Source organism: Phragmites australis, chromosome 12, assembly GCF_958298935.1.
Source record: "Phragmites australis chromosome 12, lpPhrAust1.1, whole genome shotgun sequence".
Classification (NCBI taxonomy): Eukaryota; Viridiplantae; Streptophyta; class Magnoliopsida; order Poales; family Poaceae; genus Phragmites; species Phragmites australis.
This window is the reverse complement of record NC_084932.1, coordinates 23,440,398-23,458,981: the sequence shown is the minus strand read 5'-3', so window position 1 is coordinate 23,458,981 and position 18,584 is coordinate 23,440,398. Positions and strand designations below refer to the sequence as shown.

General features: G+C 42.3%; 2 protein-coding genes across 2 annotated transcripts; both read right to left on the bottom strand.

The window, feature by feature from the left end:
• Positions 1 to 658: 658 nt before the first annotated feature.
• Positions 659 to 2,572, bottom strand: LOC133887068 (5-pentadecatrienyl resorcinol O-methyltransferase-like). The gene is made up of 2 exons (XM_062326979.1): positions 1,775 to 2,572; positions 659 to 1,097 (listed from the first exon to the last, which is right to left on the bottom strand). Exons 1-2 carry the CDS (start codon positions 2,570 to 2,572, stop codon positions 798 to 800), a joined length of 1,098 nt encoding a protein of 365 aa, XP_062182963.1. The 3' UTR covers positions 659 to 797.
• A 12,612-nt stretch (positions 2,573 to 15,184) lies between these two features.
• Positions 15,185 to 16,948, bottom strand: LOC133887080 (5-pentadecatrienyl resorcinol O-methyltransferase-like). The gene is made up of 2 exons (XM_062326995.1): positions 16,151 to 16,948; positions 15,185 to 15,484 (listed from the first exon to the last, which is right to left on the bottom strand). The coding sequence occupies exons 1-2, from the start codon at positions 16,946 to 16,948 to the stop codon at positions 15,185 to 15,187; spliced, it is 1,098 nt and encodes a 365-aa protein (XP_062182979.1).
• Between the last annotated feature and the right edge of the window lie 1,636 nt (positions 16,949 to 18,584).

The window sequence follows — 18,584 nt, the reverse complement described above, 5'->3', positions numbered from 1 at the left end:
CCTGTAACGAGCCGTCTGTACAAACCTTTTGTACAGAAGGTTCAAAACCCGTCTGTACAAATTAGATTTATACAAACTCTTTTCTACAGATTGTTAAAAAAGCGTCTCGTATAGGGTTTTCGAACTATCTGTACAAATATTTTCTCTAGTGGTGTTTGCGTGCATGCAACACCACTATGCCATTCAATGGACCATTTTCTTGCTGATCTGCATGCAATAATTATTGGTTCCATAATGTGTAGGTTTTGGGGGAGAGAATTAATTAAGCTCTCTAAATGTGTGTGGGGGAGGGGGGGGGTCCAACTATCGATTTCAGCCGTAGGATCAAGGTATGTGGACGGTAAATATCGTTTGGATCTGCCACAACTTGTCTATTTTATAGGAGTATAAAAGTATAAATATAGATTATTGCAATGGTAATACACCATGGGTCACTTTACTATTATAGTCATATGGAAATACTAAATACTTTGCAGTGTGTAAGCTCCACACTCACGGAAGTTCTGACTACTTCGGAAGCCTACTGCCATGCTGGCAGCCCCATCAACGCCACACATGCTTGATTGCCCCAGCTGGCATGATTACGACTCATAGAGCATTTACAAACTGAGCTCATTGATCGGTTTGATAATTTTACAATATCTATGACATAGTTGCATTTGTCGTGCAAGTTATTGTACCTACGACACATTTCCCCCACAATAAAACGTACTTAATCGGGTTACAAACCCAAGCATTTACGACATCTAATACTTTGACCATGCTATTATTCCTGGACGGCCTTGTTCAACAAGCTTTCACGGATAGACCTCAATAATAGATCGGACACCAAGGACTGGTATAATTTTATAGTCCTTAAATCCAGCTTCGAAGAAAATCTTCTTCCATTCTTGCTCATCTCGTTCAACTCCATTGAACGCCATCATTAAGATATCAAACAAAACTTGTGTCTCTTTGTGCTTGACGTCCGACGGCCCTGATCCAACAACCATATCTATTATTATTACCTTTCCTCCAGCATCCCGTGGAGGGATGGCTTGCTTGCAATTTTTCAATATCTTGATGCACTCCTCATTGTCCCAGTCATGCAAAATCCACTGAAAAGAAGCAAGCATCAAATTAATCAGAAAATTACTAGAAATGGCTCTCTAGCTACCTTTCCATACAAACTACCTAATAGTCCAAGTTATTCTCGGCTTTGCATTTGATTGATTACTTGCGCGTTATAGGTACAGTGATGTCAATTGCATCATTACTTCGGAGAGTAAGAGGATCCGAATCCATCATACTTGTGTTAACTTGTATACTTCTTTCTGTACGTAACCGTACACCATCTATTATCAGTATGTCACTTTCCAATATCTGGAATTATTATTGTTCTTTTATTTGTCAAAAGTTGAAAATGAATTTTTTTTTATTTTTCGAGATTGCTAACTAGTAACGTGTTAGGTTTCCGAAAATTGTTGAACTAAGTTTTAGAAATTCTTTTTGGTTTTAGAAGTTGTTGAACTAGATTCAGAAATATTGTTGCGAGGAACTATATATGTTTCAGAAATTGTCGCCAGGTTTAACAAATTGTTGAAGTAGATTTCAAAACTTGTTGCCCGGTTTTCGGAATGTCATGGGAGTGCTTACTAGATGATTATCTTTCACCACATGGGGATCTACGGAACCATATGTTAGCAAGGTAATTAGGCAGTGACCTTCTTAAACAAGATAGTAGACATATCAAGACTAGAGTCTAAAAGAAACAAACGAACTAGACGATCAGTACCTTGAGGAAAACAGCATTTGCCGGTGGTATACTCTGGAACATGTCACCCGCGTTGAACTGCACGTTGCCATCAGATGGAGCTTGGGCAACAACGTGAGGGAGATCCAGCACGCTGCACTTCAAATGCGGGAATGCCGCCGCGATGGCGGTGGCAGCACTCCCAGATGGTCCGCCGCCGACGTCCACTAGCGAGTTTATCCCATGAAAGACCTCGCTGCACTCCTTCAGGACAATTGGCATAAGGAAGCGGGTGTCTGAGGCCATGGCGTCGTGTAGTGACTCGTTGATGAGAACAGCGTCGCTGTCAGACACATCCCAGATGGTTTCTCCTTGCGCCAGACCGAGCGCCGATAGATCCGGCGGCGCATCCTGTCGGAGCAATGTGCTCACGACCGTGCCGAGCGGGGATGCTAGCAAAGGACCGAGCATCATGCTCAGATGAGGCGTCAAGCTCGTCGAGCTCTCGTCGCTGAGGAGGAGGCGAGAGGCTGCCGTTAGCCTGTAGACAGCTTCGCACCCACCTGCAGACGATGCAGCTGGATGCTGGATGCTAAAGGTGCCTGAGACGGTGAGCGTGTTCATGAGGCGACGCAGGACGGGGAGCTTACTCTGGTTGAGATCAATCTTGGCGAGTATCTGGGGAAGGGTGGCGCTGCCGCCATGGTGGTGGATGGCGTCGGCGATGCCTAGGTCCAAGGCAACGGCCAGCACAAGTGACCTGATGTAGCCGAGGGAGTCGTGCCAGAGCTGAAGATGAGCTTGGAGCAAGTCCTGAGTGCTGTCCTCGGTGCGTGCCATTCTGTGTATCGTGGTGGTTATTTCTTCTTTGTGCTGGTTTGTGGCTGGATTTATAGGGTTTTGCTACGGTGCTAGCTGCCTAGCGCTCCATGTTACTACTAGTCTTTGCTCGGTAACCATTCTACTAGCTCTTTGCCTCTCCTTAACAAGGCATACTATGATTGAAAGTGCTCATGTGCAGTACGTGAGGCTACCACTCTACACGCCAACCTTATTTCAGCTAAAGGCGATAGTCAACCCTAATTTATCAGAACAGATGAAATATATGAACTGTTAGGATTTTAGTGGAAGTATCACCAGGATCATCAAGTCAAACACAAGATCAATACACAAGACACGATATTTTTTAACGAGGTTCGGCCAAGTTGCCTACATCCTCGGGGCATGACTACGGACACTCCTCCCCAACTGTTTCGTCTTGCCATGGTTACAACGGTGGTGCCTTCTATTTAAAGGCCCGGAATTAGAGTTCGACTACAACTCTAATCCTAGTCCCACCCAATTACAACTCAAGTCTATCTGTAACCTACCATGTACACATATTCGACACATATTCCAACAAACTCCACCTTGACGAATATGCACGCCAACTTGAGTCCGCCATGTGTGAACCTCTGTGTACCTAGACTTGAGCCGTCTATCTCTGCTGCTCATCCTGAACAGTCCGACGAGGATGCCTCGCCGCTAGGAACGTATTCCGTAAAATTTGCAGCTCCCACCTCCATGACTTTACCTTTCAGCTTGTATTGATGACCTCCCATTTTCTCACCTATCATTACAGTCTTGCCATCCTGCATCACATTCAAGGTCTTCTTATCTGACATCGCCTGATACAGCCAACCTTCTCCATGCAAAAATCCAAGCGATATTAGATTCTTCGTAAGTCCCGGCACATGCCGCATACCCTCAAGTAGCACTTCTTGTCCATCATACATCTTCAATTTGATATTGCCGACTCCCATAACACGGTAACCCGTGTCATCTCCCAAGCGAGCAAGACCAAAATCACCTTCAGAGTATGAAGAGAACCATTCCTTGTTTGATGTGTGCATGATATGAACTCGCAGAATCTAACAGCCATGCTTCACCACAAGACTTTTCACTTGATAGTACGAGAAGATCACCATCGCTATCCGAGTCATCTTTCTTAGAAATCACAATATTTGCCACGCCCTTCTTCAGTTCTGGACAATCTTTCCTTACATGTCCCCAATCCTTGCATTTATAGCACTGTGGCCCCTTCTTCTTCTTTTTCTTGTTAGTCTCCCTGCATCGATCACCTTTGACGAAAAAAGCATTTCCAACATTCCCCCATAATCTTGTTTTCTTCACGTTAGAGTAGCGTCGGGTGGTCATCCTCCTCTATAGCCATAAATAACGCCTTCTCCTGTTTCTTCGACTTCTCGCATTCCCACTGGAAGTGCCCATAATCATTGCACTTGTAGCACCTCACTTTAGCACCTCACTTTAGCCTTGTGCCCATTCTTTTTCTTGTTAGTCTCCCTGCATCGATCACCTTGTCGAATTTTTGATTCTTGTTGCCTCGTCCACCACTGTTGGAGGAACCTTCACCACCATCCTTTTGCTCCTTAGCCCTCCATTGGACTTTGGTGAGCAACACATGTTCAGCATTGATGTCGACATCATCGTCGTTGCCACGTAACCTTTCTTCGTACACCCGGAGCCTGCCGAAGACCTCCTTGACTGTCATGGTCTCAAGGTCACCGAATTGCTCGATTGAAGTGATGACCTGCAAGAACCTGTTTGGTGTGGCTCTAAGGATTTTCCTTACCACATACGAGTCCTTCATCTTATCACCGAGCCCACGAATCATGCTGACGATGGAATTCACCTTCATTGCAAAGTCATCGACCGATTCCGTGCTCTTCATTCGCAAGCCATCCAACTCTTCTCTGAGGGTTTGAACACGAGCATCCTTGATGCGTTTGGCACCTTGGTACATCATCTTGCTGCACTCACATGCCTCCTTTGAAGTTTCCTTCTCGGATACTTCCCACAGCGTCTCCTCTGGGATGCCTTGATAGATGGCGGCAAGCGCTCTTTGATCCTTCTTCATGTCCACATTTTCCTTTAGGTCATCGTGCTCGACAGCGTCCCAAATGCCTTGTGCACGTACGAACACCTTCATCTTGATCGCCCATATTATGTAGTTGCTCCTCGTGAGCATTGGATATTGTAGCGACACCAGTGAACTCTCTTTCGCCAGTGCTCCTAATCTAGACATCATCACCGATGTTGATTTGCTATCTCTGCTATCATTTGACCGCACACAACAGACCTCCTAACTTCTCCGAGTACGTATCTTCCGAGTACTTACAAACTTGCCAAGTAGTTAACCGAGTAAATCCGAGCTCGCTGAGTACTTAACCGAGTAATTCCGAGTTTCTTGACGAATTCCAGCTCTAATCTTCACCTAGGCTCTGATACCAATTATTAGTTTTGACATCCAGGATCGAATAATTATAAGAACATAAGAACACATGAGTTTCTGAGGCCACAAAAGCTTAGCCTTTGCATTTCCTCTTGATTCAAGCTCGCTGAGTACTTAACTAAGTACTTTTGAGCTTCTCGACCATATAACTTTATCGACTTTATTCTTATAGCCTTTCTCTTCTCCGAGACACATTATGAGGTGCCCCCCTCCCTTCATTATATAGCAGCCATGTACTAGACTCTGAATCCTACTCTGATACAATCATATTCCTACTCAGACTTTAATCCTAATCCTATTAGGATATTATTTTAACTTTGATATAGACTCTCATGCATACCAAAACTAAATCTACCATAAAACAAGATTAATTTCTAACAGTTTGAATGCCAGTGATTCCAGGGACGGAGAGACAGAGGGGCTATGAAGATCCTTGCCTCCCTCCCATTCCAACTGAAGGAAATTCTACGAGACCCTTCACTGAAAGACCCTTACGAGATACTGAGCCATCCCATCCTTCTCTGATCCAACGCCTAACACGTGCATCTAAGAGGAAGGAGGATGACATGTGGCATGCACAAGAAAGAATCTTTCTGTGAGATCGGGTCTTATACAATTTCCTTCCCACCCCAACCCCACACCCCTATTATACAATTGTTTGGTCATATACTTTAATACCAGATTATATATATATATATATATCTGTGTGTGTGTTTGTGTGTATATCACACCCTATCCAAACAGTAACCCACTCCTTGACATTGCCATGTACGAGCCATTCGTAAACAAGTTAATAGTCATCAAAACATATGAATGATACACGTATGTCGCAACCACCACCAAGTCAGCTAAGGTGATGATTGTACACTAACTGTAGCAGTCCAAGTTGATGCTATATACGGAATTGTTAATAATGGGTAGCATTTCACACGAAAGCACCAGCTCCCTTTTTTTTCCAAGCAACAATGTACTTGCAGCTTCTATTAATTCATGGCAGATGCTAGTTATACATAGCATCAAAATTAATCGGGAATACCCCTCACCGACAGACAATTGAGGTCGAGAAGTCTGACCAAGTCAACGAAATCTATATTATAGGTTCCAGTGCGAATTGCAAGCAGCAAGGCATGAAAAATCTACCACACGTTGTATCTATCATTGGCTAATATTGTGACAAGCACCTCTGCCTCTTACTGGCTCAATTTTTTTTACGTGGAAGATATGAGTAATTACTGAAAAGCTTAAACACTTCATATGGTGTCCTTAGAAGCACTACTATAGAACATTACATATGTAACGTACTATTATTATCGGTACGATATTAATTGATATTGAAAATGTATTAGTGCCGGTTTTTAAACTCCCGCGCACGAAAAACAGCTGAGAAAATAAGAACCGGTACTGATAGTTAGTGTCAGTGCCGGTTCCAGCTAGAATCAATACTGATAGTGATTGTATCAGTGCTAGTTCTAACCACGAACCGGTACTGATAATCAGTATCAGTGCCGGTTCTAGTTACGAACCGTTACAGATAATTGTTAGCATTATAGCTCATCTTAAAAAATTCATAACTTTTTCCTACGAAGTTGGATAGGGAAAAACTTTTTATAAAAATTATAGCTCTCGAGAGATCTACAATTTTGTAGTCGAATTTTTTTAATTTGAGGTTATTTAAATACCTAAATAATTATAATAAAGTTGCAGCAGTTGTCGATGACAGCTCATATTAAGAAACTTATAACTTTTTCACACAAAGTCGAATGTGGAAAAATTGCATATGAAAATTGTAGCCCTCGTTTAGATCTACAACTTTGTAGTTGATCACTTTTTTATTTGAGATTATTTAGATATCCAAATAGCTATTTAAATGTTCGGTCAGAAGATGTCAAAATAATTTATTTTGCTACTATACTCACGATCAGACGATAGCTGAGATGGTTAGAGGGGTCATGCGTACACATAGGCTGTGAGGTCTTGAGTTCGAGTCTTTGTTTCCTTATACGAGCGAATATTACGTGACTTTGTGAATATTATGTGTGGTCGAGTGGGCATCCTCTGGTCGTGAAAAAATAAATTTGGAATTTTTTTTATCTGAAAAACGTTGAATCGAGACCGACTATCAGTGTCAGTTTTTAGTAGTAAAGGGTTGTTTTAGTGTTTTGAATACCATATTTTGTTTTTCTTCATATATTAACATAGGATAAGATAAGATTAGTTACAATTGTTTGGCCATATACTTTTATATCCTGATTATATATCCGATTCGGGCAGTAACCCGCTCCTAGACATTGCCATAGATGAGCAAACTAACTGTAGCAGTCCAAATTGATGCTATATACGGAATTGTTAATAATGGGTAGCATTTCACACGAAAGCACCAGCTCCCTTTTTTTTCCAAGCAACAATGTACTTGCAGCTTCTATTAATTCATGGCAGATGCTAGTTATACATAGCATCAAATTTAATCGGGAATACCCCTCATCGACAGGCAATTGAGGTCGAGAAGTCTGACCAAGTCAACGAAATCTATATTTTAGGTTCCAGTGCGAATTGCAAGCAGCAAGGCATGAAAAATCTACCACACGTTGTATCTATCATTGGCTAATATTGTGACAAGCACCTCTGCCTCTTACTGGCTCAATTTTTTTCACGTGGAAGATATGAGTAATTACTAAAAAGCTTAAACACTTCATATGGTCTTCTTAGAAACACTGCTACAGAACATCATATATGTAGCATCCTATCAGTACCGGTTTGACAGTAATTAACATTAAAGATGTATCAATGCTGGTTCTTAAACTCCCGCGCACGAAAAACAGCTGAGGAGATAAGAACCGGCACTGATAGTCACTATCAGTGTTGGTTCTGACTGAAATCGACACTAATAGTGACTGTATTAGTGCCGGTTCTAGAAACGAACCATCAGTGCCGGTTCTAGCCACGAACCGCCACGGATAATTGTTACCATCATAGCTCATCTTAAAAAATTCATAACTTTTTTACACGAAGTTGGATGGGAAAAAACTTTTTATGACCTGCACACAAAAAGGCTCGGAAGATCCTCAACAGAACATTTGAAGTTTTTCATCGAAAATTAACTTTCTCCGATTTGCCTGAAATTTTTTTGAGACATAGTCCTTAATTTGAAAGTTAGTGTTGCACAGACGTTTCATCAATCCGAATTACCAAACTCACGATAAAAATATTTGAATTTGTGGTTTTCATCTTTATGGCTAAATATGTGGTTTTTTCAACAATTCCTACTAGTTTTACACTAGATCTAGCACTATAATTTGTGACCTTATGTGTGGTTCCTTCGACAGTCTTTATTGATTTATTTGTGTAGCTATATTTCTTCAAATAAAAAAGTGATCAACTATAAAATTGTAGATCTCGTCGAGAGCTATATTTTTCATATAAAGTTTTTCTCTATCCGATTTCGTGTGAAAAAGTTATAAATTTTTTAATGTGAGCTGTTATCAACCATTGCTGCGACATTATTATAATTATTTGAGCATTTAAATGACCTCAAATTAAAAAGTTTTCAACTATAAAGTTGTAGATCTCATTGAGGGCTATAATTTTCATCTCTATCCGACTTCGTGTGAAAAAGTTATGACTTTTTTAAGATGAGCTGTGACCGTGACTAGTATCAATGCCGGTTCGTGGCTAGAACCGGTACTGATACAGTCACTATCAGTGCTGGTTCATGGCTGGAACTGACACTGATGTATCAGTGCCGGTTCCAGCTAAGAACTGATATTAATAGTAACTATTAGTGCCAGTTCTTTACTCCTCAGTTGTTGTTCGCGCGCGTGAGTTTAAGAACTAGCACTGATACATCTTCAGTGCTGATTACTGTTGAACTGGTACTGATGGGGTGCTACATATGTGTTGTTCTGTAGTAGTGTTATTTATTAGTGGTCGATGATTATTGTTCTCCTTTATTATTTTTCTCATAATTGCCCATAATATTTCTATTGTAATTTAGATAATTATTCCTGACGGTAAAAAAAATAAGCGACTACAAAACACCAACAGTGTAATTCACATTACGAGACTGTATCATTTGAAAAATAATTAGTAAAATTGTCAGCGCAAATTGCGCGGCTAGATTTAAAACTACTATGGTTCATTGATGGACTCATATACCATTGTAGGAAAATTCATGGTTGCTCCTAATTTACATAATTGAGCTAAAATTGTCATGATAAATGATCAATAAACACCAATACGGTTAATGCTTTAGATTACCTAGTGTCCACGCATTACTTCTCGGACAATTGTGCAAGCTGCATTAACAAGCACTATCACTCAGAAAGATCCTATTCGCCCCAACTATGATATAACATCAATCTATGAGTTGAGGAGGGCCTCAGCGCAAGTAGCGCACGGGGCAGAGGGTGGGATTTTGCATGGAGAGCCTTAGCACGGGTGGCGCATGAGGCAAAGAGCGTTGCACTCAGGGCCACAATCGAGAGTGTGGTGTAGAGGGTGGGATTTGCATGGAGGGCCACAGCGCGAGCGGTGCATGGGGTGGAGTGGAGTTTTTACGCTCAACACACGGGGCTATGAGAGGTGCACGGGTAGTAGTTTTTTCATGGGAATCTTATCTGGGTGTCTTCGGACGATTTTGTAGGGCAATTGTTTTTTTAGCAGTCCTGGTAGGAGGGGAGGGAGGGGTGATACACGACGACATTCGTGCTTTATATTAGTAGAGATAAATCAATCCATGATGCACGACCACATTCTTGCTTTATATTAGTAGAGATAAACCAATCCTCATCCATGCAAACCAGCTGGCCAAATTTTCTGAATTTCTTGCACATGTATATTTGTATCCCATAAATTATTTCATCCCATGCAGAGGTTGACTCATATGTGTTCACATTTTCCTTCTAAATTTACTCTATTTTACCTCAAAGTGCATGCATCAACAACATTAGATATCAATTCCTTTTTTCGTCTTTTGTGTACATCACTACTACAAAAGCTAATTTTCGAGACACCTAGATTTTATTTCTACATGCGGTTCATAGGACCAACCGCCTGAGAAAGTGGCTGCATCCCCGTGCGGCTGAAGACCGCCTGTGAAAACTAATTTCCACAGGCGGTTCCTTATGTGAAGCGCCTATGGAAATAGCTCTATTTCCCCAAGTGGTTCACATAAGGAACCGCCTGTGAAAACACAGGTGTTTTCTTATGTGAATCGCTTGTGAAAATAGAGCTATTTCCACATGTGATTCGTCTCGAGGAGCATTCAGATAGGCTCTACTGTTGTCTGAACAGTAGAGCAGCTCAAGTGGTGGCGGATTTAGAAAATAGGGGGGAAGGTTTTATTTTTGAATTCCTTGGAAGAGCCAAATAAGGTATGTGTATCCCATCCCTAGCTTGTATTTTTTTTTAGGTTTAGATTTAGATTTAAGGCTAAATTAGGGTTTAAATGTGATCTAGAGATGCTCATGATTCTTGCAATTTAGATCATCAAATTAGCTCAAATTTGTTGCAATATTGATTTAATTGTGTAGATTCACATGATTTCTAGCATTATATTTTAAAAATGTAGCTAGAATTTGATGTTTTTTAGCCTTAGGAGGTTTAATCATGAATGGGGATTTTTTCTCTAGATCTAGATCTCTAGGGAGAGGGAGAGGGGGAGAGGGGAGAGAGAGTAATGAATTCACATTATTTTGAGCCATAAATTTACGCCAATATAGATTCAATTGCATAGACATATTATAATCATAACAAGCCGATTTTTTCCTTTTTTCAAAAAAATCTTTTTAATTCTGATTTTCAAATTAATTAATTGATGTATCTAATTTTGTGGTTGTAGTTAAAGATGGACGAGCATGGATGTACGATGCACCAAGATATGAAGAAATATACATCAAAGGACTCTCTGTTTTTATTGAAGTCACCAAGAAGGACGCTTTAACTAAGAAGACAAAGGAAATATAATGTCCATGTTCTGACTGCAAGAACCAGAAATTGTGGGACAAATCAAGCATAATCAAGTCACACTTGATCTTAAGAGGTTTTGTTGAGGATTACAAATGTTGGTCCAATCACGGCGAACAACGTACAAGCGAACCAAACGAAGACATTGCTGCTGATTAAGTGGATGGTGATGATGAGGGAGCAGTCGAAGGTGACACTGATGTTATGATAGATGATGATGCTGATTTTGATCTGGATGATGATGCTGATTTTGATCTGAAGGAAATGCTGCGCCACGCAGAACCGCATGTTTTAAGGGACACGAGAGGTTTAAATAATTTCGAGGCTTTACAGAAGGCATCGAAGGAACTTTTGTATGAGAAATCGAAGGGTTGTGGTAAGGAGTTTACGGTGTTGCATTCGGTGCTTGAACTTCTAAGGTTGAAGGCCAGCAATTGATGGTCCGACAAGAGTTTCTCGGATCTGTTGAGTCTCTTGGCAAACATGCTTCTGTGGCCTAACTCCTTGCCCACCACCACTTATCAGGCGAAGAAGCTTATCTGCCCGTTGTCATTGGATGTGCATAAAATACACGCGTGTCCGAACCACTGTATCCTCTACCGTAAAGAGTACGAAGCCTTGGATAGATATCCAGTGTGCAATGCGAGTCGGTACAAAAGGAATGATGATTGTGAGGACGAAGATGCTTCCGCCAACGCAAAGAAGAAGAAGGCTGGTCGTGACAATCTAGACACTTCTTCCAACGCGGAGAAGAAGGGAAGAAGTCCTGCGATGGTGATGTGGTACCTACAAGTGATCTCCCGCTTGCACCGTTTGTACTCAAACCCTAGGTACTCTGAACTAATCCGTTGGCATTCTGATATGCGCAAGAATGATGGAACTAAGCTTCGACACCCCGCTGATGCTAGGCAATGGAGAAAGTTCGATGCCATGTATCCAGAGTTCGCTGAAGAACCAAGGAATGTAAGGTTCGCATTGAGTACCGACGAAATGAATCCTTTCGGTGACATGAGCACCTCACATAGCACTTGGCCAGTGGTCATGGCCATCTACAACCTTCCTCCATGGCTATGCATGAAGCGGAAGTACCTTATACTATCCATTCTTATCCAAGGACCGAAACAACCTGGCAACGATATAGATGTGTTTCTGGAACCATTGATGGAAGATATGACGAAACTGTAGAACAAGGGGGTCCCGGTGTGGGATGAGTTCCGACGATAGTACTTCACGCTGAAAGCCATGATTTTTGTTACCATCAATGATTATCCCACCCTTTTTTTCCCGATAGGGACATGTTAAAGGGAAGTAAGGATGTGCAGTGTGCTTGGACAAAACCGCGTCTGTGTACCTTCCGTACTCGCAAAAGGTAGTGTACATGCGACACCGACGGTTCTTACTCAGAACTCACAGATACTGCAAAATGAAGAAACATTTTGATAACACGGTTGAGGAAGATACTGGCCCGAAACCTCACAGCGGGGCACTAGTGTTTCAAATGGTCAGTAGCATCAAGGTTGTTTTCGGGAAGCCGCCGAAGGGTAAAAAGAGGAAGAAAAGTGAGACGCTGACCAGCACACTGTGGAAGAAGATGCCGATTTTCTTTAAGTATTTGCCCTACTAGAAGGACTTGGACGTTCATCACAGCATCGATGTCATGCACGTTGAGAAGAATGTGTGTGATAGCATCCTTGGCCTCTTACTGGACATACCAGGCAAGACAAAAGATGGAATCAAGTCACGTAAGGACTTGGTGCATTTTGAAATCAGGTCAGAATTACACCCTGAAGACAGACCAAATGGGACACATTATCTTCCCCCGGCTAGCTACTCTCTGACACCTGAGGAGAAAAAGGCTCTGTGCAAGTGCTTACGTGGGGTGAGAGTCTCAGCTGGCTACTCATCCAACATTAAGAACCTAGTCTCGATGAAAGATTTGAAGCTAATCGGCATGAAGTCTCACGTTTGTCATGTGATGATGATGCAGATGCTCCCTATTGCAATCAGGGGTATGAAGCCAAGATACATAAAGGTGGTCATCACACGATTGTGTCACTTCTTCAACGTAATTGCTCAGAAGGTGATCGATGCTAAAAAACTGGGTGCTCTACATAGTTACTTGGTAGAGACTCTGTGCCAACTTGAGATGTGCTTCCCTCCATCCTTTTTCGATATCATGGTACACCTCTTGCGTGTTGCATCGATTACATAAAAGATTATAATCCGATTGGTGTACCTGTATCTCGACATAAGGGGAGGTTGTCTGGGAGAGGGATCAAAGGAAAGAAAAGATTCATCGATCATGATTACAAAGCAGTGGAAGAAGCACATTTCACCATCTTGTAGTAGATCCAGTTAGTGGCGTCGTACGTCGAGCAACACCTGAATGAGCTCTACACAAAAAATCAAGGCCGCTCGTATGATTGGATCTTAAAAGAGCACAAGCGTCGCTTCACCATATGCAAGAACCAAAACCTTCCGGATGGTGAATCTGTAGATAAAAAAATGTGAAAATATTGGCTTGTAGTCCATCAAGTTTAGTTACGTCATGGCAAGCGTATGACATTAATGGGTACACGTTTTATACCAAAGCAAAAGATAAGAAGAGCACGACCCAAAACAGCGGCGTTCGAACAGAAGCCTATGACACAACAGAGGAAAAGGTCACCTACTATGGGTTCATAGAAGAAATCTGGGAACTCAACTATGGAGTGAATCTGCAGATCCCCGTCTTTCGGTGCAAATGGGTCTAACACCCAAATGGCATGGCGGTGGACAACTACGGCTTCACAATTGTCGACCTCAGCATTGTAGGCCACAAAGATGACCCGTGGGTACTCGCTGATCACGTCGCACAAGTTTTCTATATAATCGACCCCGCGAATGAAAAGAAGCACGTAGTTGTTGCCAGAAAACAAAGAATTGTCGGAGTCGAGAATGTGGAGGATGAGGAAGAATACAATCAGTTCGACGACGTGCCACCTTTTGGAGATTCAGAAAAGATTAAACTTGTAGAAGCAACCCTCGATAGATCTGTGCTGCTGTACATGCGTCTGGATGGTGTAGGGAAAACAGTTCAAGGTAAATAGTGCCATGTTATGCGAATTATTTTCCAATGTGACAGAACCCTGAAATTTGTATAAAATTAGGATAAGGTTTAATTTGTATTGAGGACTTTTATGCATCATGTAAGAGAGAATTTGCTTTAATTTAGGGTATGTATATGCTTTAATTTAAGATGCTTTAATATGTAATAGAATAGTATTTTCCAAACAAGCAAAAATCATTTCACATGTTTCCACATGCGATTAACGTAAGAAACCGCCTGTAGAAATCATTTTCACAGGCGGTTTCTTAGGTAAACCGCTTGTGAAAATGGATTTTCACAGGCGGTTCCTTAAGACAACAGCCTGTGAAAATCCATTTCCATAGACGGCCTGTTTTGCGCCTGTGGAAATCGTTCATTTTCACAGGCCTTCGGTCGTAGACGGGTGCGCTAAACGCTTGTGAAAGGTGTTTCCATCCGCCTGTGTAGTAGTGTTGTGTAGTAGTGCATGCGATGACACTATACCATTCAATAGACCATTTTCTTACTAATCTGCATGCAATAATTATTGGCTCCACAATTTGTGGGTTTTAGGGGGAGAGAATTAATTAAGCTCCGTAAATGTGTGTGGGGGAGGGGGGTCTAAATATCGATTTCAGACGTAGGATCAGGTGTGTGGACGGTAAATGATCAGTCAGATCTACCACATATAACTTATCTATTTTATAGGAGTATAAAAGTATAGATATAGATATAGATTATTGCAATTATAATACACCATGGGCCACTTACTATTATAGTCGTATGGAAATACTAAATATTTTGCGTGTAGCTCCACACCCACTTAAGTGCTGACTACTTCGGAAGCCTACTGCCATGCTGGCAGCCCCATCAACGCCACACATGCTTGATTGCCCCAGCTGACATGATTATGACTCAAAGAGCATTTACAAACTGAGCTCATTGATCTGTTTGATAGTTTTACAATATCTATGGCATAGTTGCATTTGTCGTGCAAGTTAAGTATTGTACCAACGACACATTTCCCCCACAATAAAACGTCCTTAATCGGGTTACAAACTCAAGCATTTACAACTTCTAATACTTTGACCATGCTATTATTCCTGGACGGTACGTCTTGTTCAACAAGCTTTCACGGATAGACCTCAATAATCGATCGGACACCAAGGACTGGTATAATTTTATAGTCCTTAAATCCAGCTTCGAAGAAAATCTTCTTCCACTCTTGCTCATCTCGTTCAACTCCATTGAACGCCATCATTAAGATATCAAACAAAACTTGTGTCTCTTTGTGCTTGACGTCCGACGGCCCTGATCCAACAACCATGTCTATTATTATTACCTTTCCTCCAGCATCCCGTGGAGGGATGACTTGCTTGCAATTTTTCAATATCTTGATGCACTCCTCATTGTCCCAGTCATGCAAAATCCACTGAAAAGAAGCAAGCATCAAATTAATCAGAAAATTACTAGAAATGGCTCTCTAGCTACCTTTCCATACAAACTACCTAATAGTCCAAGTTATTCTCGGCTTTGCATTTGATTGATTACTTGCACGTTATAGGTACAGTGATGTCAATTGCATCATTACTTCGGAGAGTAAGAGGATCCGAATCCATCATACTTGTGTTAACTTGTATACTTCTTTCTGTACGTAACCGTACACCATCTATTATCAGTATGTCACTTTCCAATATCTGGAATTATTGTTCTTTTATTTGTCAAAAGTTGTAAATGGATTTTTTTTTTCGAGATTGCTAACTAGTAACGTGTTAGGTTTCCGAAAATTGTTGAACTAAGTTTTAGAAATTCATTTTGGTTTTAGAAGTTGTTGAACTAGATTCAGAAATATTGTTGCGAGGAACTATGTTTCAGAAATTGTCGCCAGGTTTTAACAAATTGTTGAAGTAGATTTCAAAACTTGTTGCCCGGTTTTCGGAATGTCGTGGGAGTGCTTACTAGATGATTATCTTTCACCACATGGGGATCTACGGAACCATATGTTAGCAAGGTAATTAGGCAGTGACCTTCTTAAACAAGATAGTAGACATATCAAGACAAGAGTCTAAAAGAAACAAACGAACTAGACGATCAGTACCTTGAGGAAAACAGCATTTGCCGGTGGTATACTCTGGAACATGTCACCCGCGTTGAACTGCACGTTGCCATCAGATGGAGCTTGGGCAACAACGTGAGGGAGATCCAGCACGCTGCACTTCAAATGCGGGAATGCCGCCGCGATGGCGGTAGCAGCACTCCCAGATGGTCCGCCGCCGACGTCCACTAGCGAGTTTATCCCATGAAAGACCTCGCTGCACTCCTTCAGGACAATTGGAATAAGGAAGCGGGTGTCTGAGGCCATGGCGTCGTGTAGTGACTCGTTGAGAACAGCGTCGTTGTTATCAGCCACATCCCAGATGGTTTCTCCTTGCGCCAGACCGAGCGCCGATAGATCCGGCGGCGCATCCTGTCGGAGCAATGTGCTCACGACCGTGCCGAGCGGGGATGCTAGCAAAGGACCGAGCATCATGCTCAGATGAGGCGTCAAGCTCGTCGAGCTCTCGTCGCTGAGGAGGAGGCGAGAGGCTGCCGTTAGCCTGTAGACAGCTTCGCACCCACCTGCAGACGATGCAGCTGGATGCTGGATGCTAAAGGTGCCTGAGACGGTGAGCGTGTTCATGAGGCGACGCAGGACGGGGAGCTTACTCTGGTTGAGATCAATCTTGGCGAGTATCTGGGGAAGGGTGGCGCTGCCGCCATGGTGGTGGATGGCGTCGGCGATGCCTAGGTCCAAGGCAACGGCCAGCACAAGTGACCTGATGTAGCCGAGGGAGTCGTGCCAGAGCTGAAGATGAGCTTGGAGCAAGTCCTGAGTGCTGTCCTCGGTGCGTGCCATTCTGTGTATCGTGGTGGTTATTTCTTCTTTGTGCTGGTTTGTGGCTGGATTTATAGGGTTTTGCTACGGTGCTAGCTGCCTAGCGCTCCATGTTACTACTAGTCTTTGCTCGGTAACCATTCTACTAGCTCTTTGCCTCTCCTTAACAAGGCATACTATGATTGAAAGTGCTCATGTGCAGTACGTGAGGCTACCACTCTACACGCCAACCTTATTTCAGCTAAAGGCGATAGTCAACCCTAATTTATCAGAACAGATGAAATATATGAACTGTTAGGATTTTAGTGGAAGTATCACCAGGATCATCAAGTCAAACACAAGATCAATACACAAGACACGATATTTTTTAACGAGGTTCGGCCAAGTTGCCTACATCCTCGGGGCATGACTACGGACACTCCTCCCCAACTGTTTCGTCTTGCCATGGTTACAACGGTGGTGCCTTCTATTTAAAGGCCCGGAATTAGAGTTCGACTACAACTCTAATCCTAGTCCCACCCAATTACAACTCAAGTCTATCTGTAACCTACCATGTACACATATTCGACACATATTCCAACAAACTCCACCTTGACGAATATGCACGCCAACTTGAGTCCGCCATGTGTGAACCTCTGTGTACCTAGACTTGAGCCGTCTATCTCTGCTGCTCATCCTGAACAGTCCGACGAGGATGCCTCGCCGCTAGGAACGTATTCCGTAAAATTTGCAGCTCCCACCTCCATGACTTTACCTTTCAGCTTGTATTGATGACCTCCCATTTTCTCACCTATCATTACAGTCTTGCCATCCTGCATCACATTCAAGGTCTTCTTATCTGACATCGCCTGATACAGCCAACCTTCTCCATGCAAAAATCCAAGCGATATTAGATTCTTCGTAAGTCCCGGCACATGCCGCATACCCTCAAGTAGCACTTCTTGTCCATCATACATCTTCAATTTGATATTGCCGACTCCCATAACACGGTAACCCGTGTCATCTCCCAAGCGAGCAAGACCAAAATCACCTTCAGAGTATGAAGAGAACCATTCCTTGTTTGATGTGTGCATGATATGAACTCGCAGAATCTAACAGCCATGCTTCACCACAAGACTTTTCACTTGATAGTACGAGAAGATCACCATCGCTATCCGAGTCATCTTTCTTAGAAATCACAATATTTGCCACGCCCTTCTTCAGTTCTGGACAATCTTTCCTTACATGTCCCCAATCCTTGCATTTATAGCACTGTGGCCCCTTCTTCTTCTTTTTCTTGTTAGTCTCCCTGCATCGATCACCTTTGACGAAAAAAGCATCTCCAGATGAACTCTCACCAGCATTATTCTTCCTCCTTTGTTCATGAGCAAACAACGCCGCAAGAATATCATCCACTTTGACTGCCTCTTTACCATACGTCAGTGTTGTTATCAAGTGCTCATAAGACCTTGGCAAGGAACACAGAAGAATAATCGTTTTGTCTTCATCATCAATTGTCACCTCCACCTTCATAAGATCAGCAACAACTTGATTAAAGACATTTACGTGCTCAGCAAGATCTGACCCCTCCTACATCTTCAGCCCATACAGTTTTTGCTTCAGATATAGCTTCCGAGTCAATGTCTTGGACATGAATTGATCATCTAATTTATCCCAA